Source organism: Artemia sp. Qi Xiang Cuo, chromosome 21 (genome assembly GCF_049724085.1).
Source record: "Artemia sp. Qi Xiang Cuo chromosome 21, ASM4972408v1, whole genome shotgun sequence".
NCBI classification, from domain to species: domain Eukaryota; kingdom Metazoa; phylum Arthropoda; class Branchiopoda; order Anostraca; family Artemiidae; genus Artemia; species Artemia sp. Qi Xiang Cuo.
The window spans coordinates 19,225,886-19,241,281 of NC_142814.1; the positions used below are offsets into that span (position 1 = coordinate 19,225,886).

The 15,396-nt window shown below is 34.7% G+C and overlaps 1 protein-coding gene across 1 annotated transcript in view; it reads left to right on the forward strand.

Annotated features, from left to right (window-relative positions):
• Positions 1-3,587: 3,587 nt before the first annotated feature.
• LOC148939315 (uncharacterized) overlaps positions 3,588-15,396 on the forward strand; it is a 127,273-nt gene continuing 115,464 nt past the window's right edge. Inside the window, exons 1-3 of the mRNA XM_089106843.1 lie at positions 3,588-3,641; positions 8,026-8,128; positions 13,637-13,818. Coding sequence (XP_088962969.1) covers positions 3,588-3,641; positions 8,026-8,128; positions 13,637-13,818 — 339 coding nt within the window. The remainder of the gene's footprint in view (positions 3,642-8,025; positions 8,129-13,636; positions 13,819-15,396) is intronic.

Consider the following 15,396-nt stretch of genomic DNA (forward strand, 5'->3'; position numbering starts at 1 on the left):
CGACCTGCTTTCCGTTTAGCCATAGAAGTTTGACCGAAAAGAATAATCTTCGGCAATCTGTCATCCTTCGTCCGTAAAACGTGCCATAGCCACCTCAACCTTTCTTTCATTATAGCCCAAGAGAGCGGTAATGAACCACATTTTTCGTATAACCTATTGTTTGAAATACGGTCAGTCAGCCGAGTACTCTGAACAATCCTTAAACAATTTTCCTGGAAAACATCTAGCAAATCTTCATCCGCTTTTCTGAGCGCCCATGCTTCTGAGCCATATCAGTAGAGATGACCCTAAAGCTCGTGACAGTACACCCTATATGGGCATAGAACCACGTGGTTTATGGTTTTTGTCAGTGAGAATGAAAAAACAGGAACTTTGTCACATTTTTGTATGTTTTTATGGTTTTTGTCAGTGAGAATTTGAAAAAACAGGAACTATCTCGCAGTTTTGTATGTTTTTATGGTCTTTGTCAGTGAGAATTTGAAAAACAGGAACTTTGTCACATTTATGTCTGTTTTTATGGTTTTTGTCAGTGAGAATTTGAAAAAACAGGAATTTTGTCACATTTATGTATGTTTTTATGGATTTTGTCAGTGAGAATTTGAAAAACAGGAACTTTGTCACATTTATGTCTGTTTTTATGCATAGTATTATTGATGTTGTTGTAATTATTCAATAAAATTGTTTCGAAATCGAAAATGTTCCCTTTCTTTTCTGTTTAGGGCTAACGAATCAGGGTCAGTCTAGAGTCAGCAGTCAGAGGGAAAGGACCGAAAAATGAATAAATTTGAGAAAGAGAGAATTAGATCAAATCTAGTGTTTATGGAAAAATATTTGATTTTGGATGATGATTTTCTCGAGTTATCTCTTCAACGCAGGTCAAAGTGTGCATTTTAATGCCAAAACTGTCTAATTCTAATTGAGCCTTCAGATAAATACGTAATTAGCTATAAAGATGGGACGGAGGGGGGGGGGTGGAGGTAGATATCGATATTTATTCCTTCTTTTTTCTGGGAGTATTTCTGGTCTACGTTGTTATTATCAAAGCAAAGAATAACATTAGAGTAGCCCAAAAATTAGCAAAATATATTCCGTGTAGGAGGTGGCCGTCCTTCCTCATCCCCAACCTCCGCCTCGGGGCACAGAAGCTTCAGAGGAGGTTCATTCGATTGGAAATTGAGAGTTCTAGTCTTTTTATAGGTCGAAATTGAATAGAGACCAACCAGCCCTTGTCGTAAAACTGTTTTAATGGTCCTTTTCATACCGCTTAGAACGGTCCAATTTTGTTCTTACCCCTTAGAACGTCCGATCGATATTTTGAGGTACTTATTTCGTGCTTTTCTATTGCCACTCAATTTTCCGCGTGGGGGAATTTTCCGTGGGGGAATTTTCCATGGGGGAATGATCTAGGGGGATTATTTGCGGGAAGTGTTTTCCGGGGAGAGAAACAAAAGCTCTCGCCTTTGCCGTGTTCCTTAGACAAAGTTTGCCAAAACAATGTGTGGAAACGGGAAAAGGACAAAAACTTAGCTCCACTTTCCACGCCAAATTAACTACTTACCTTATTACCTACCTTAACTGCAACGCTATTTTTGATATGCATAGTACTAATCACTTTAATGTGCTTATTTAGCATAATATACAATGATAGGATTTTCACTAAGGCTTCTTTATCAGGTGCTTCGAATGCCTCTTCATAATGGATTATGCCTCCCTCTTCATAATGTATATGAATAAAACGGAGAATCAAAGATGCCTGATGATTCCGACACATCTCAATTATTAACCTAATTAATCAAAAAATAGTGTTCGACATATCCTCTCTCCTTCCTGCGATCCCACTGCTCTTCTTTTGAAACTTTATCAACAGAATCTACAAGTCTATTGCATGTCCCCATGCTAAGTAATTTGCTTCCTACATAAATTCGGCAAATGCCTCTGTAATTACTGCACACACTCATATCATCAGTGGCGTCAATTAAAGGGAGGAGGCAGGGGTAAAATTTTTCCCATCCTCCTACATTTTGAAAAATACTCGTCTTTGGGGGTATTTTCATTGAACACTGCCTTTTTGTATTTTTATTGATAGAATTGACAACAACGACTAATTTGCTCCCGCCCCCTAGATTTTGGAACATAAAATTTATATTGAAATAACTTAAATAAATTAAAAGGGTTTCGCTAAAGCTTTCCTAGAACCTATAGGTGCTTTCTCTTTTTCATCAATTTTATTAATATTCCTGAGGAATATTTATATTTCTCAGCTATTAATAATTAACTTGGCAACCACCATGTTTCTAAGACTTTGTTTCCTCGCTATCAGCACCAGAGGTCTATAACTCTCTCGCAAAATTAATCTTCCCTGTTGGTGCTATCAGTATCTGAGACCTTGTCATTTTTCAATCTTTTTAGTACTCTCACTAACTCCTCCATGTAAAATAAACCTTTCTTCTCTCCCAAATTGTCGATTTTTTGCTTTTTTTTTTAAATCTTTTCCTTTAGCTTTTTCATAGATTAATATATTCTCAAAATGTTCTGCTTGTCTGTCTTCAACACTCTCCTTATAATTTGAACGCCGCTTGTTTATTTAAATGTGGCAAGTCCAGGCTGACTACTCTCTCAATTTCTTAGCATGCCAATAATTACTATTGTACCATATAGCTGCGTATTCCTGAAATTCAAAAATTTAATCAGTGGTCTCGTTGCTATATCTTCTTAGCTCATGCTTTAACACGTCCTCTACTTCCCTTACTTTTCTCTTATTCTCGTAAAATAAATCACTCAAATTGTCTTGTATAAACCCCTTCTCTCTGCAACCGAACTTGGGGTTTTCGCTAATAGTCCTTCCTGGGTTTTGAACTTTCTCCCTATGACATCTTCTTCTACTTTTGTCACCGCCTCAATTTATAATAACATAATCAATAACTTTGTCCGTCTTGCCATCATGTGAGTGCCTTGGTGACTTGTGGGTCATTTTATGATCATATGTTTATCGGATATAATAAGATTATTATACCTATTCAAATTGTAACAACCTAACGGTATTTCCCTACCCTACCAAATTTACCGAGGCCTTGGATGTCACCTATCCCTATTTGTACCAACTGGGGGTTTATATATGTGGGAGTCACATGATCCTCCACTTAAAATGATCCAATTTGAATGAGCTGTTGAGTGTTTCGTATTTTATCGATTGGCAGTATTTTTTAGCTTTCATGTCAGAATTCTACAATATATTTGTTTTCCCATTGCTTTGCCCTTTTGAAAAATAGGCTTTGCTTTTGCTTTGCCCTTTTGATACCCATTGCTTTGCCCTTTTGAAAAATTAGTTTGAATACTTGTTGTCGCCGTTATATATTTTTTCAAATAGACAGACAAGGGAACTTGAGTGATATCTTATCAGGTTGAAATAGGAACTGTTTAGACATTCTATGTTTAGAGAGAGGGAGATAAAAAAAAACTCTCAGAGATAGAAAAATATTTGAAAAGCTGAATGATTTTCTGATTTAGATTTTCAAAATCTTTAGCTAACAATGAATTAGATATTGAAAACTGTGAAAATATTTCTTGAATGAGAGGTCCTATCCATAATGGAAGCAGAATCGCTTTGTTTAAATACTGTATGCTTTGGTGGCCATTCCAAAGTATGCTTCGACCATAAACAGATAAATTAAATAGTTTTTTTTATGATACAATACAAAACCAATACGAATTTTCCGACTTTAGAAATTTTCAAGTTTGGGAAATTAATAAAAAAACTGCCCTAAGGTTTCAAAATAATATGTGGTGATAATTCATCTCAATTGGTAAAATTGGGCAATTGAGAGAGGGAAGAAAATAGAGAACGCTTCTATACTTAGATTGTAAATGAATTTGCCCATTGAATTAAACAGCTCGTGGTAACGAGCTGGAAGTAAGGAGCGACCCAGCTCAATGGTAACCGAAACTCTAGAAAATGGAATTTTGATACCAATAGATACATCAAAAGAATAAGATTCTAATGCTGATTTCAAATATATAAGTTTCATCAAGTTTAGTCCCACCCATGAAAAGTTACCTGAAAAAGCGCCTGAGAAAATTTGGCTGATTTTTATAAAAGGGGGAAAATCCCCCTAAAAGTTATAGAACCTTATTGAAAATCACACCATCATATTGAGCGTATCAGAAAACCCTACTGCAGAGGTTTCAAGCTCCTATCTAGAAAAATGTGGAATTTTGAATTTTTTGCCAGACGAAAGATCACGGATGCGTGTTTATTTTATTTTTTTCCCCCAGGGGTGATCGTATTGACCCAGTAGTCCTAGAATATCGTGGGAGGGCTCATTGAAACGGAAATTAAAATTTCTAGTGCCCTTTATAAGTGAAAAAAATGGAGGGCAACAAGACCCCCTTCCACGCTCATTCTTTTCCCAAAGTCACCCGATAAAAATTTTGAGATAGCCATTTTGTTCACCATGGTCGAAAATATGATAAGTATGTCTTTAGGATGACTTAATCCCCCGAAGTCCCCGGGGGGAGGGCTGAAAGTTATGAACTTTCCCCAATGTTAACATATAGTATTGGTTATTGGGAAGTATACGGACGTTTTCAGGGGGGATTTTTTCAGGGGTTCGTTTTCAGGGGTAGTAGGGGGGGGGGTCGGGTGTTATGTGGAAGGATATTTCCATGAAAGAAGTTTTCATGGGGAAAGGGACATTGCTATGAAGGGGGCGCTGGATTTCTCAGCATTATTTAAAAAAAAATCAGAAATTATATAAAAAAACAAGTTTTTCAACTGAAAGTAAGGAGCAACATCAAAACTTATAACGACAGAAAACATTACGTATATAATTCGGTTCACCACCTAGTCATTACCTCGCTCTTTAAGCTAAATATTTTTTGTACTTTCATAAGAGCCATTTATTCTAATTAATGGCATTTATGCCATTTTCGAACTTTAGCTTTAAGAGCAAGGTATTGAATAGGGGGCGAACCCTCTAATATACGTATTAAAATATATGAATATAGAAGTTCGTTACGTAAGATAATTCGTAAGTTACGTATATTTATTACTAATAAAAACGTTCGTAAATAAAATTAAACAAGTTTCGAGAAAGTCATTTAACTTAATAAAATTAAAATTCAAATCTTGTTTTAATTATTCTTGTGCGGTGAGCCAAAATCAAAACCTGCATTAATTCAAAAACATTCAAAAATTAAATAAAAAAATATATTTTTCTTTAACTGAAAGTAAGGAACGACGTTAAAACTTAAAACGAACAGAAATTATTCCGTATATGAAAGGGGCTGTCCCCCCCCTCAACACCTCTCCCTTTACGCTAAAGTTTGACTTTCTCGCAACTCTATTTTTTTTAACAATAAAAAACTTTAGCGTAAAGAGCGAAGCGTTGAGGAGGGGACAGCCCCTTTCATATACAGCATAATTTCTGTTCGTTTTAAGTTTTAACATCGTTCCTTAATTTCAGTTAAAAAAAACATATTTTTTTTTATTTAATTGCGAGAAGAAGCTAAAATAAATAACCCGCAAGGGATCATAGTTTCATAACAAACTGATGTAAAATCACTAGCCACCCGAGTTCGCAAAAGAAGATTTTCTTCACTCTACCTATTTCTTTATTTTTTATCAACCGGTGCTTTGGCCTACTTCACCCCTTGCCCCTCTCTCTCTAAACGCAATAATACAGAGGTTTTGTTTAAAGACTATATGCTTTGGGTTCAGTTCAGTATCAATTCACTTCATTTTAGTTCAATATGATTCTATAAAGCAGCTCTCTTCCAATAGAAAAGACAATATATCACAAATGGAAGAAAAACGGTAGAAAGAAATAAGTAGAAAACAAAAATAGTTCAGCCAATAACAAAGAAGAAAATAAAAGGAATATCGATAAAACTAAGTATCGATTGTTCTGTACCTAGGTCAGACCTTTTTGGATCTAACGTCAGGGCAACAGGTTGCTATTTTTGGTTCCCAACAAATTTAGACGTACTAAAAGCGGGGAACTTTATTCCAATAGAAGAGCTGATATCACTAAAAGAAGAAAAGTAAATAGAAGGAATAAAAAGGATACACGCAGTTCTTCTTTACCCGGGTTGGCCCTCTTTGGATCTAATGTTGGGACAGCAGCTTACTAGTTTTGGTACCCAACAAATTTAAACCTACTATGTATAGACCAAATTGCTAATTTTGGAGCTCGGGAACATGATAGTGTAAAGAGATCGTTGCTTTCTAAGATTGTTAAGCTAGGAAAACAGAAGTCAACAATATAAATCGAAGAACATACAGGACAGATCCCTGATGAGGTGTTACCTCCACCTCGCCCCCTCTCCAAGAAAAATTAAGGTCATAAGAATAGAACATTTCTTATTAAAAAGTATCGAGGACTCTCCAACCTTAATTATATACAGGATAAACCATGTCATCTATTTATTTATTGATCTTCAAGGGATACCGCAATTAGCAAAGCGCTGTACCTGCTATAATAGTAAAGTTGGAAAAGTTACACAGGAAGGTCTCGGATACTGCTCTTGATGGACTTTCTCCGCATAATCGTCCTGCGAAATTTCTTCTATTGTTATCTTTCGTTTGTTGTTTTTTGTGAATTTCATTTCTCTTTTGTAGTTAATGTTGAAATTTTTCCTTTCTCTATAGTTTTTTTTTAGTGTTTACTTAATTTCTTGTGTTTATTTAATGTTAATGTTTTTTCTATGGTCGTTATTTTTTGTTTTTGGTATGTTTTGTATTTTTGTATGTATTTATTTGTTTTTATTCTACATTATAATACTTGTATAGCGTTTTTTGGGTAATAAATACATTATTATTATTATTATTATTGTTATTATTATCATTTATTATTATTATTGTTATTATTATTATTATTATTATTATTATTATTATTCTGACTTCAGACTGCTTTGGGCCTTGACATTAGTGAAATACTACATGGAGATTAGATAGAAAAGATCACCAGCCTAGGTATCGAGGGCCCCATTTTAGTGAGAACCAAGGCGCATGACATGGAAACTACGGGCAAATCGTTAGATTATGGGTATATGTCCAAAAGATCCAATGCGTACAGGCATACTTGGCTAACTTTTAGTTAAATTAAGCCAAGAGCTTAATTTAAGCTCTTACAAGCTCTCCTTTTCACTCGTGCAACTTAAGGCCTTATGGCTTAAGTTGCCTTTTTTTAAGGTGGCCCTTTTCTTTAAGGATACCTTAAAGAATCGCCCTATTTCGCCATTACAAGTTTTTTTTAGTTTGTGTCGCCAAACTGTTCAGAATTAATTTGGCTGTTTGGGCATAACTTGTATAGCTTTGATAAGAGACCCGAATAAACGACAGAAAACTAAAAGCCGACACCTGCTTTCCCGGAAATGTCAGAAAAATTATTTAACTTTTCCAGTTTTGTACCAGAGATAAATATATTCAGATTTAATTAACTTAAATAATTAGAAAACGTAACTTTAGTTTTTTTTTATTGAACGGAGCAGAAGTTTATTGTTACAGTTCTGAAGGGGCAGTCCTTAAAAATATTTTAGAATAAGCTGCTTGGAAAAGCAGCAGGAAAACATAATATACCTGCTTGGAAAACATAATAAATCAGCTCAAAAGAAATCTCGTTGAAAAATTTGAAAGATTTCAATGCTTTGATTGAAATCTTTCGGACACGGGATGCACATTTTTTATGCTTTAAGTACATTGATTAGACAGCACTTTGCTTAAGAATAAGTAAGGGATTATAGGTTTCATTTGTTTTAAACTATCCTCTCTTCAGCTTGTAGAACTGTTGATACATCTAAGATCCACTATAAATTTATACCAAAATTGCTTCGGAAGCTCACTATGGTGCTGAGAAAATTTTCTAATGGACCCTTTGTCTTTGAGACTGTCAGCTGACACTGACGCAGAAAATTACATTTTTTGTATCGAGCGTCCTTAATTACGTATGGGCATACTTGTGTAACTTAGTTCAATGAAGCCATGAGCTTCCTTTCCACTCATGCAACTTAATCTTGTTTCCTTTGTAGGATGAAGTGGCTGAGCTTCACACATTGCTAAGCAAAACCAATTCTAGTTCAACTGAAAACCAAATGAAAGATGTGGACCTCAATAGAGACAGGAAAATTAGTGGTTAGTTTATTTTGGAAATTTAGCTTAACCTTCTGCCTGCAGAAGGTCCTCGATAATTCGGTTCTCAGTTATTCTTATTGTTTAATACCTAGATTTTTTCCCCATGTCAATCAGCTGCTGATGACAAGCAATATTTAAAATAATCCTTTAGCAATTTTGAGAACAGTTACTACGGGCAACCTTGATAAATCATATTTTAGGCATTGGAATAAACAGCATTATAACGAAACGTTAATTTCTAAGGGCTTCTTTTATTAAGTAGTATAAACTGTTAAATAAATTGTTAAATAAGATTGTATAAGTTCACTTTACTTCAAGTATGTTTCGTGTTTTATTAAGTCGCAAGATGAAACTTTCCTTTTAATTACAGTTTTAGTGATAGACTTAAGACACTAAGCAGACATAGCGTCCCAGAATCTTAGAAGTGATTGGAAGAGGCGGCATATTCTTGACAAATTATTTTAAATTCCTAAAATATGGACATTTAACAACCACAGTTTACATGGCTAAGGCGTCAAGCAGCATATTAATTCAGCTAGAATGTCTCTCCAACAATTTATATGGAAAATATTCCCGTATATTCAAAAATCTTTCAAACTTAGTAGTCTTGCTAAAAAAAAACACACGATGAGTTTTAAGATAGAAAGCAGCTGTAATTTGAAATATGCCAGCATTGAATCACCATTACTGTTTTATTTTGAAGATTAAATTAAAAAAATAAGTTTTTCCAACTGAAAGTAAGAGCAACATTAAAACTTAACAGGAACAGAAATTATTGGGTATATGAGGTAGGTCACCCCCTCGTCAATACCTCGTTCTTTACGCTAAAGTTCAAATTTTGTCCCATTTCTTTAAGAATAACTCCTGAATCACAAAGGCCGTTTAATTAGAATAAATAGCTCTTTTAGAAGTACTAAAAAAAAATTTTGCGTAAAGAGCGAGATATCGACGAGGGACGGACCCGCCTCATTACGTAATAATTTCTGCTCGTTTTAATTTTTTATGTTACTGCTTACTTTCAGTTGAAAAAACTGGTTTTTAAAATTTAACTTCGGATGGTTTTTAAATAATTTTGGGGAATTCGCCCTCCCCCCTCCATGGGAAATTCCCTTACCCCATGAAAAATTCCTGATTGGATAGATCCTCCCACGTAACCATTCCCTCCCCGAAACCCCACCCGCCAGGAAAATCCCCCTTGAAAACATCTGTATACTTCCCAATAATCAATGGTATATGTAAATAATGGGAAAATTTCATAGCTTGCAGGCCTTACCCTCGGGACTGTAAGGGGTTAAGTCATTATCAAAGACACAGTCATTATATTTCCTGACTTTGCTGAACAAAATGGCTATTTCAAAATTTTGATTTGGTGACTTTGGGAAATAAATGAGCGTGGAAGGGTGGCTAGCTGCCCTCCAGCATTTTTGGTCACTTAAAAAGGGCACTAGAACATTTGATTTCCGATCAAACGAGTCCTCTCCCAATTTTCTACTATCACTGGCTCGATATGATCATCCCTGAGAAATAAAAAAAACAACAACAGGTAAACACACATCTGTGATCTTTACTTTGACAGAAAATGCAAAATTCCACATTTTTGTACATATGAGCTTGAAACCTCTGTAGCACGGTTCTCTGGTATGTTGAATCTGATGGAATGATTGTCATTAAGAGCACTTGATGTTTTCAGGATGATTCCTCCCTTTTTTAAAAATTAAGCCAATTTTCTCAGGCTTGGAACTTTTGCTGAGTACCATTAAATTTGACGAAATTTACATATTTTGAATAAACATCAAAATTTATTCTTTTGATATATCTATTGCTATCAAGACTCTGTTTCTTAGAGTTTTGTATACTATTGAGCCGCATCGCTCCTTACTTACTCTACATTGCCACGAACTGTTTGAACACTACGTCCGTCTTTTTGGATTCGCCCGTGTGGTCTTTTATGCCTCAAGTATTGCTGTTGTATTCTGGATATTTGGACCTTGAAATATTCAAGAACTTGGATTTCTTTTCTTCTCTTTTTAATCATGATTTGGTTAACCAATATTCAAGTATAAATCGTGTTTTTTGCTGAAAATATTTAGCCAGTGATATATTTTATTGATGCAAGTCCGTATCCAGGGGGGGGGGGCACTGGATTTGAAACCCCTCGCCCAACATTTTGTTTGACTCATAAAATCGTTAGGAAAATGCATTTAAAAATTGTTTTGGTATGCTTTATAAAGTACCCCCCCGAAAAAACACACACTCCCCCCTCCAAAAAAATCCTGTATATACCCTTGCTTTGCTATCAATTTAAGTGACCTGTTATTTCTTAAGCTTAAATTCTCTGAATTTAAAAGAACTGTCACTGGGTTACAATTCATTATGTAACACTAAAAAGAACAATAATAAAACAGGATCGCGACAGGTGGGGTATTTTCTAGAGGAAAATTTTCCAGGGGGAGTCTTCAGGGGTATTTTCTCGGGGGGCGGGGGTGTCTGCGAGGAATTTTATCTGGGGGTTGGGGGTTTTGCAGAGGATTTTTCTCCAGGAGGGATTTTTTGCAGAGGAGGGTTTTTGAGGGGGGGGACTTTCCTTATGGAAAAATGTTTTTTTTCTGTTTTTTTTCTGGATTTAGGTCAACCTTGAGCAAAGAAAAGTCTGTGCAAACCAAAGAGGGGGGAAATTTTAAGTACTATCCACATCAAGATTACTAATGTTTTTGTCCCCCTGGAACACCTTAGATCTACTCATACCTGAACACCTCGATTTTCTAAAAATTTTCTTTTGATTGTTTCAAAATTATGAAGTTTTTTAGGCAATACCACATTTTTGTCAGTTTTACTGCACTGAACCATCAAAATAAATAAGCGGAACTAATAAGTTCAGTTTAACAACAATTTGAGTTCATAAAAATTCAAACATTGCCAAACTGTTGATTTCCAGAGACAACTAACCTTCAAGGAAAAGATACCCTTTCTTAAGCTGTTTGGTGCTGCATTTTTACTTTATTTTTCTAATTTTGCACCCCCGTTTCTGCTTTTAAAAATTTTGTGTTACGGTATTACCAATAGCTCCGCAACTGTACATGGAGAACTTTCCCCGAAAAACTGAATTGCCGATTCTCCTAATTTATTAACTTGTATATGGTTGAGTTACTTTTCACTTTGCAATTCAAACAATCAGGTTTCAGATGATGATGATGATGTACGAATCGGAAACCGCTCTTGATTGATAGGTCACTTGGATCTTCTTTCATTAAATTTGGATCTTTCTTTCGTCAATGTTTCTTCAATAATCTGCTCTTTCACATTAACTAATCACGATTGTCTTTCCATAACATCGACTTATATCTGCAATGGCAGTTATAAACTGTGCCATCAGCTTTCGGATCTGCATATTGTCACCACCATTGACAAATACTCTCAAAGTCAAATTATGCTCAATTGTTTCCTTCTTTCATGAAAAACTGTGAAAAAAAAATTCTGTTTTCAATCTGATTTCATTTACACTGTCCATTGTACTTTAAACGAATAGCATAAATTGTCAAAAAGTGACAACTCATTCATCCATTGAACTTTTTATTGCTGTTTTCTAAACTATAATGATGATTGTAAATAAAATTAGACAAATGATTGTTCAATGATAAAGTTATCTTAAGATTATTTATAAAATAATTATAGATCCTTATAGGTAATTGTAGGTCTTACGTAGAAAAAAAATAAGGCTTAGGAGCAATTTTTACTGAATAGAGTAGCCTACCGAGCCTTGCATTAAAAAATACTGTTTTATTTTTCGTTTTTTTCTCATAAACTGGATAATGACTCCGTTATTTCACTCAATTAAGCTACCTTATAAGTCGATATGATTACTTATGAATGTTATTTTCGTTTCAATTCTTTTTCTTTTAATAATCTGAAATGACCGTGCATAGTTTTTAAATGGATTATAAATTACTCTAGAATATTATGGTATGAAAAGTCTTTATTAACTATTTAATTGATTCCTTGAAAGTACCTTGTTCATGAAATTTCAGTTTCCTTTGGGGGGGGGGAGGACTAGTCAAAGATGATGACAGGCTCTTACTTTGCTTTAATATCTTACTGATTTCCTACAAATTATGTATTTTAAATCCTTTACAATTCTAAACCATAAACCAAACAAATTTTGCAACTGTCCAAACATCCTTTGCCTTTGTGAAATTTTTGAACTTAAGCCGTGTTTTCATTGATACTTTATGGACAAAACCGATTGCAAATTGACCAATGAAAGCCTGAAAAAAACTGCTTTTATATAAGTTACATGGGAAATGGTTTAGTATATGCTAATTTATTTGACATTTTGTCTTCGAAATACCTAATAAAAACCACTTAGAAATGTTAGTTGCAGGTTTTTGTAAATACAACTTTAAAGTAATGAAATTCCAAATCAAATGAGTCTTTGAGTAAAATTTATGCTTTTTAAGATATGGTATTGACCTACATTTATTACATTGATATTAAGGAAGCTCCTTTGAAATGTAAATTTGTTCAATTCATGTGCATCTCACATCCAAATATTTTCATATTCCTGTCAGTGCAAGATGTAAGAAGGCTTAATCTAGCAAAACATAGATTCGACCTTGACATTAAAGAAAAGAAAAATGTGAAACCGAAGTTGTAAATGTCATTTGAAAAGAAATTTCTATTGAGATTATTGGTATTTGAACATCTTTATACCAAAATGTTATTCAGGATTACCATCAAAACTGGTGTTCCTGTGTTTTTGGGCCTTTTGATTGCAAATATGAGGCTACTAATATGGCAACATAGACGCCCATAATAGATTGATTGCATATATTAACAGTTGTGGCAGCGCTAAACCTTGCTGAAACCATAGTCATGTAATACTTTTTTAATCTTTATTAATGAAGGGCTTGAAGAAGGATCTTTTGGCTCATGTCCCGCTGAAACTCCACAATCATATTTAAACATTCTATACTTCTTTCGATTTATGATTATTCAGAAGTTGTTTGGGGGATGACCCTCAATGACAAATGATTGACAATGACAATGACAAGGCATTAAAGTCGTTAAGATCGCAGAATGAATGTCCTGTATCAAAACCAAGTCAATGATTACTTAAAAATTTGTCGTTGGATATATGTCAGGGTTGTTATTTAAGCATCTGAGCGATTTGACTACAAACCTAAACCTAATAGTAGAACAAAGACATTAAACAAGTCAACTGCATATTTGCCGAATACTGGACATGTTATACTACATTGAATCTCCTGCCCCCCCCCCGACTCGTGGCGATTTGGGAGTCCAAAATGGGAGCCTTTATGCTCCCTTTAATATCCGATTTAATGGGGGTAGCTTATACGAATCATGATTGTTTAAAGATTATTTATGGTAAGAAACGAAAAAGTTTTTTCTATGTAGGTACTGCTAGATCCTGAAAACATTAAAATTAGAATGACTACCCAGTTTTTCGAATTATCTATGAATACAACGATAATGTGATGATGCTATTTACAGAAGTTCGAGAGGCTTTAAAGAAACTTCAGCTACAGAAAGAACAATTAGAAAGTCCACAAACTTTTTCTTTAGCTTCTCAGCCGGTGAAGAGAAATTTACAAAAAATGCCGAATCAAAGAGACATAGCAAAAAGTCTGTATAGAGATGGCACTAGCAATGAAGATATTAATGAATACGATAGGGTAAGTGATGATCTGTTTGATAAGCTCATTTTGCTTCTATGTTTATGTAATTAGACAAGGGGCTCGTAAGTAGACAAGGGGTAATTACTCCTCAGCTCAGAAGCTCATCTGCAAACAAATCCCTTAGTTCTTAGGCTATCCCCTAACTTCTTTCTTCTCGGATTAGAGAATTTAGTAGTTTATTCAGAATCTCATCAAAGGCTTAATCAAGGTGCTTTTCTGCTGAAGCAAGGAATACTTGCCGAATGGAAGGGTATTGTACTAGCGTAAAGGGTTGGCATAAACCTTGATCTTAGTGTGTTTGCCTTCATGTCTGAGAACACAGAACTGAGTAGAAAAAAGGTAAAACCTTGAATTAGTAGTGAATTTTTTTAAAGGTGTTAAGGGTCGATAAAAATAAAGTCTCAATAAGGGATTTAGGTCGGAGAAGAAATTCCTTAGCCGTTGAGTTAGCCAAAAATGACCCAATTTTAAACGCACCAACACCAATGAGTTCAGAGTTTCAATCACTAATAAATACAGAATGTAAATACAATACTCTTACGCCCCTCGAAAGGTTCGAAGGCCAGTGATACAAGGGGGATAAAAAAAAATACAATATAAGCAACAACCAAAAAAAGAGATCAATAGCCAAATAATATATAAGATTAAAAAGACAACATACCTGAGGGCTGGGAATCAAAGCGCAGAGAAGACAACCATAAACCATGAAATAAACACTCAGGGGGGACACCGAACGCATTTTTGAGTACCAATATAGCGTGAAACTATAAATAGTGGAAGTTATTTTTCACCAAATAATTTAAGTTTCTGTTGAGTTGTTCCTTAAGAAATCCGACTAAACATTTTCTGCGGGTCTACTAACCGCTCATTGGCGGATGGTATTGTTTCGCGTACAGTGTACGTAATTACGCGCACCGAAATTATTGAACTGAGTTAAAGCAAAGTGAAATCATATTCAGGACTTGGAAGTATGTTAAAGATTGCTTATTATATTTTGCCATAACATTTTATCACTTGAAACTGCTTATAGTTAAAAATTTTAACTATTTTTGATTCTTTGCTATTATCCATAGGCACCCACAGGGGGGAGGCAGGGGGCCATGACCCCCTGGAAGTAAGGGACTATATAGAAGTTTTAAGAAAACCAAAGAGAAGAGAGCAGAATAGGGTATAACCATAGAAAAGTGTGTGTTGGCCCATGATTAGCTGCCTGCCAATAGGATTTGACCCTTAAAAGGGGTTACATGAATTCTAATTTGTGACTGAATAACCCCTTTCTAGTTTTCCACAGACATTTTTTCTACCTGGTTAGTGTAAAAAAAAAATCCGAGTTCTTCATAGTTATGAAGGGAAGCAAATAGCGATCAATATCAAAAGCATAAGAACCTTATTATTCATAACATTAAATCAAAGAATCAGCTTTTTATTCCAAAAATGTACTTGTTTCGAGTTTGAAGTTAAATATTTCAAGTTATTTGTAAATAAAAAAGTTTGCATAATTATAGTAAAACAAGGAAAACAATTTAAAAAGGGGACAATCCTTATAAAATACGCTGTCAAATTGAGCATGCCTGA